This window comes from Arachis ipaensis, chromosome B05 (assembly GCF_000816755.2).
Source record: "Arachis ipaensis cultivar K30076 chromosome B05, Araip1.1, whole genome shotgun sequence".
Taxonomy (NCBI): domain Eukaryota; kingdom Viridiplantae; phylum Streptophyta; class Magnoliopsida; order Fabales; family Fabaceae; genus Arachis; species Arachis ipaensis.
The window spans coordinates 49,961,184-49,966,931 of NC_029789.2; the positions used below are offsets into that span (position 1 = coordinate 49,961,184).

Consider the following 5,748-nt stretch of genomic DNA (forward strand, 5'->3'; position numbering starts at 1 on the left):
TGATTCTAATAAGAAGTTCATTGTTAATGGACAGAGAATCAAGCATTATCTTGAAGGCAATGTTGAGCAAGATTGCTCAAGGCTGAAGCTAGATTAAAAGCTCAGCAAGGTCCAGCTAAAGACAATAAAGAAGCGCTTGCTGGGAGGCAACCCAGCCATGGGGCATCAATCCTCTAAGCATTTTGCCCTATTTTTATTTTTATTTGTTTATATAAAGTTCATTAATAACAAGGTAAAAAAAATCAATTGCATAAGTTCACAGGGTTACAGAAGGATGCACACAAAACAGAGAAAAAGAGCTCACTGGCAAGAAAACGCCAGTAAGAGCCTGTTTTAGGCGTTCAGCGCCCAAAAGAGGCATCCAGTGGGCGCTGAACGCCAGTAAGGATAGCTATCTGGCGTTCAACGCCAGAAAAGGGCAACAACTGGGCGTTGAACACCCAGGAGAGCAGCATTTGGGTGTTGAACGCCCAAAACAGGCAGCGTTTGGGCGTTCAAACGCCAGGATGATGGGAAGGAGGTAAATTCGTTTCTTCTTCATATTTTTCATTCTAATTTTAATTTCCATGTTTCAAATCATGATTTTTTGCATACACATGTTAAGAACCCTGATTTCTAAAATCCTTAATTTCTAAAAATCCTACTTTAAAAATATCAAATGTATCTTAATCCATAAGCACAAATCCTCTTTTTCAATCCAATTCAACTCTTTTCCAAAAATCTTTTCAACTCATCAATATCTTTTTCAAAATCTAGATTTATCTTTTTCAAAAAATTTTCATATCTTTTCAATTTTAAACTATATCCTCTCTTATCATTATGCTAACATGTGGCAGACAGACAAGCAAAAACTATCTGGAACTGCTTTCTATGAATATCGGACCATGGTCAGAGGAAAGATTGTTCATACCATCCCTGACAAGATCAGAGAGATCTTAAAGCTACTTCAGCTGAAAGATGATCCAGACTCTTTCAATAGGAGAATGATGAGAACAGACAAGGGCCTGGATAAGATTCTAGAGGATATATGTATCCCTGGAGCCAGGTGGACCACCAGCACGAAGGGTGTCCCAAATCAACTAAAAAGAGAAGATCTCAAACCAGTCGCCAGAGGATGGCTGGACTTCATTGGGCATTCTCTGCTGCCCACCAGCAACCATTTTGAAGTCACTGTTAAAAGAGCAGTGATGATCCATTGCATCATGATGGGAAAAGAAGTGAAAGTTCATCAACTGATTTCAACTGAATTCTACAAAATTAATAATAAAAATTCTAAAGAGGCCAGGTTGGCTTACCCAAGCTTGATTTCTCTGCTCTGCAAGGACGCTGGAGTAAGGATGGGAATAACTGAGTATATCTCAATTAAGAAACCAATCACCAAAGCATCAATGGAAAAACAACAAGCACAGGATGACCCCATCAAGAAGAAAACATAAGAATTTCTCCCAGAAATCCCTCAATCTGAATACTGGGAGTATCTCTTATCATATCTTCTATCTTATCTTTTCCAAATCAATCTTTTTTATCATATCTTTTCTAAATTTTCGAACCCACCCCCTCCCTTTAAATATGGGTTCGGCCTCCCCCCTCCTCCATCAACAATGCACCTAGCTCTCCTTCTATCCCTCTCCTTTCTTTTCTTTTGCTTGAGGACAAGCAAACCTCTAAGTTTGGTGTATTTATCCGTGATCACTAAGATCATGGCTCCTAAGGGAAAACAACCCACTTCAAGAGGCAAGAAAGAGAGCATTCCAAAACCACTTTGGAATCAAGGGAAGTTCTTATATAAGAGTTTACTTTAGGAGTCATATAGTAGTAATTAGTGTTTATTTTGATTTTACCTCCAATTAAGTTATAGTCTATTTTTCTCATCATCAGCAAACATGAATAAAATAGTAGATCTTTTGAATAAGAGGTAATAAAATTCGAGTTTTTAATAAGAAAAATTCTAATTAGTAACATCTGGTGGCAATACTTTCTGTCTTCTGAATGAATGCTTGAACAGTGCATATGTCTTTTGAATTTGTTGTTTAAGACTGTTAAATATGTTGCCTCTTGAAAGAATGATGAACATGCGACATGTTATTGATAATGAAAACAAAGTGCTTAGGGCCACGGCCAAGACTCATAAAGTAGCTGTGTTCAAGAATCATCATACTGAAATAGGAGAATCAATAACACTATCTGAATTCTAAGTTCTTATAGATGCCAATCACTCTGAGCTTCAATGGATAAAGTGAGATGTCAAAACTATTCGGAAGCAAAAAGCTACTAGTCCCGCTCATCTAATTAGAATGAGCTTCACTCAAAAACTCTGAGATATTATTGCTTCTTGACTTATTAGTCTTCTATTTTATTTGTCTAGTTTCTTGAGGACAAGCAACAGTTCAAGTTTGGTGTTGTGATGAGCGGATATTTTATACGCTTTTTGGGGTTAATTTCATATAGATTTTAGTATGTTTTAGTTGGTTTTTAGTTTATTTTCATTATTTTCTAGGCAAAATCCACATTTCTGGACTCTACTATGAGTTTGTATGTTTTTCTATAATTTCAGGTATTTTCTGGCTGAAATTGAGGGAGCTGAGCAAAAATCTGATTCAGGCTGAAAAAGGACTGCTGATGCTGTTGGATTCTGACCTCCCTGCACTCAAAATGGATTTTCTGGAGCTACAGGACTCCAAATGGCGTGCTTTCAATTTCGTTGGAAAGTAGACATCCAGGGCTTTCCAGAAATATATAGAAGTCCATACGTTTTTCAAAGATAGATGACATAAACTGGCGTTCAATGCCAGCTCTCTGCCCAATTCTGGCGTCCAGCGCCAGAAACAAGTTGCAAGTTGGAGTTCAACGCCAGAAAAGGATCTAAAGCTGGCGTTGAACGCCCAAAACAGCCCCAGGCACGTGAGAAGCTTTAGTCTTAGCCCCAGCACACACCAAGTGGGCCCCAGAAGTGGATTTCTGCACTATCTGTTATAGTTTACTCATTTTCTGTAAACCTAGATTTTTTTTGAGGAGCTCTGCTGTGTCTCGATGAATTAATGCAAGTATTTCTGTTTTCCATTCAAACATGTGTGTTCCTATCTAAGATATCCATTCGCGCCTAACTATGGAGAAGGTGATGATCAGTGACACTCATCACCTTCCTCAATCCATGAATGTCTGTCTGACAATCACTTCCGTTCTACATCAAATTGAATGAATATCTCTTAGATTCCCTAATCAGAATCTCCGTGGTATAAGCTAGATTGATGGCGGCATTCATGAGAATCCGGAAAGTCTAAACCTTGTCTGTGGTATTCCGAGTAGGATTATGGGATTGGATGGCTATGACGAACTTCAAACTCGCGAGTGCTGGGTGTAGTGACAAACGCAAAAGGATAGTAAATCCTATTCCGGTACGACTGAGAACCTGCAGATGATTAGCCGTGCGGTGATAGCGCACCTGGACCCTTTTCACTGGAAGGATGGATGGTAGCCATTGACAACGGTGATCCACCTACACACAGGTTGCCATAGGAGGACGTGCGTGCGTGAATCAGAGGACAGAGGAAAGCAGAGATTCTGAAGACAAAGCATCTCCAAAACTCCAACATATTATCCATTACTGCATAATAAGTAACCTTTAATCCATGCTCTCTTGTTTATTCGCAACTCAACTGATAAATATAATTGACTTCCTGACTAAGAATTGCAAGATAACCATAGATTGCTTCAAACCAACAATCTCTGTGGGATTCGACCCTTACTCACGTAAGGTATTACTTGGACGACCCAGTGCACTTGCTGGTTAGTGGTACGAGTGTGAAAAGTGTGATTCACAATTCGTGCACCATTGCACAACCGATTTAGCATCATCTTCAAGTCAAATCTTTTGTATATACCGAGTGGGGCTGATCCCCTTGAAGTCACTTATGGTCCATCCGAGAGCTGTTTTATGGGTTTTGAGGACTTGAATCAAGGCTTCTTCTTCTTGTTGCTGTAGGCAGGAGCTTATAATCAGTGGATAAGTGTCTCCATCTTCTAAGAACACGTACTTCAAGGATGGAGGTAAGGGGTTGAGCTCGAGCTTAGGAGGCTCATCTTCCTTTCCATGTGTGTTAAGTGTCTCCTTCTGAAGTCACGGCTCATCCAGTTCAGGCAGAATATTTTCAAGAATTGTGTCTAGTTCCTCTTCAGGTGTTTCAGCCTCAAACACTTTTTCAACCAGGGGCTCTATGGCATCTATCCTCATATACTCCTCCGGGGGATTTGGGTGTTGCATGGCCTCGACTGCATTCAGTACAACCTCCTCATCATTGACTCTTAGTGTCACTTTCCCCTTTTGGACATCGATGATGGTTCGCCCTGTGGCTAGGAAAGGTCTTCCTAGAATGATAGATGCATTCTTGTCCTCCTCCATATCCAGTATCACGAAATCCACAGGAAAGGAAAAGGGTCCCACCCTCATAAGCATGTCTTCCACCACTCCCACTGGAAACTTGACTGAGTAGTCAGCAAGTTGGAGGTAGATACGGGTGGGCTTGATTTCTTGAATTTGGAGTTTCCTCAATAATGATAATGGCATCAAGTTGATACTTGCTCCAAGATCGTGTAAGACCTTCTTTATACAAGTGTTTCCAATGGTGCAGGGGATTATAAAGCTCCCAGGGTCTTGCAGTTTCTTCAGTAGATTCTTCTGAATGATTGCACTACATTCTTTGGTGAGCACAACTATTTCTGCCTCTCTCTAATCCCTTTTGTTACTCAATATGTCCTTCATAAAGCATAGGAAGGCATATATTCTAGAGCCTCTGCAAAGGGGATTTTGATCTCAAGTTTCTTAAAAACTTCCAGGAACTTGGCAAATTGCTTGTTCTTTTTTGCCTTCTGGAGTTTCTGAGGGTATGGTAGCTTACCCTTATATTCTGGGGCTTTTGGCAGTGCAGGATGAGTATACAGGGTAACTGGAAAGGGGTTATCAGGGTATCTGGCGGAAACGTCCTTTGGATTGACGTTTATGGCCTCTCCCCGTTTTGGGCATTGAACGCCCATTCTGCCCTTCCTTCTAGGAGTTGAACGCTGCTGATGGTGCTCTGGGTCGCTACATTTTCACGTTCTGACGTTTCCTCATCATCCTGCGCTCTACTGTTCTGAGGCTAGGTATTCAGGGTCCTTCCACTCCTCAATTGAATAGCTTGGCACTCTTCTCTTATCTGTTCAGATATCTGGTGTTTGGCCTGGTTCAACTATGCTTCCATATTCTTGCTGGAGGCTCTTGTCTCCTATAATACTTCTTGCAAGCTCAGCACTTATTGTGTGAGAAAGTACAGCTGCTGGGCTAAAGATTCATTTTGTTCAGGAGTGGTGGATTCCGCGAACACTGCCTTGACTTTTCCTTTCATTGAGATCTCACCGGATGAGTATAAATACTGATTGTTAATGACCGTCTCAATAAGTTCATCAGCTTCTTTAGTTGTCTTCTTCATATGTATTGAACTACCAGCAGAGTTATCTAGGGATATCTTGGCTATGTACATGAGTCCATAATAGAAAATATCCAGCTTAACCCAATCTGAGAACATTTTCGTGGGACATTTTCTGAGCATCAACTTGTACCTCACCCAAGTATCATGAAGGGACTCACTCTCCCTTATTTAAAGGTCTGAATATCCAGTCTCAGCTTAGCCAGCTTCCTTGGAGGGAAATATTGATTCAAAAACTTGTTCACCAATTTACTCTATGTGTTCAAGCTTGGTCTGGGCTGAGCAT

General features: G+C 40.6%; 1 protein-coding gene across 1 annotated transcript; it reads right to left on the reverse strand.

Annotated features, from left to right (window-relative positions):
* On the reverse strand, window positions 4,118-5,031 carry LOC110272015. The gene is made up of 2 exons (XM_021123790.1): window positions 4,828-5,031; window positions 4,118-4,726 (listed from the first exon to the last, which is right to left on the reverse strand). Exons 1-2 carry the CDS (start codon window positions 5,029-5,031, stop codon window positions 4,118-4,120), a joined length of 813 nt encoding a protein of 270 aa, XP_020979449.1.

Excerpts from the sequence above, each read along its gene's own strand:
- LOC110272015 (XM_021123790.1), bottom strand. The coding sequence starts at position 5,031 with ATGGGCGTTCAATGCCCAAAACGGGGAGAGGCCATAAACGTCAATCCA. Across the intron at positions 4,727-4,827 it reads AATTTGCCAAGTTCCTGGAA|AGAGAGGCAGAAATAGTTGT; the intron begins GTTTTTAAGAAA and ends AAAAGGGATTAG.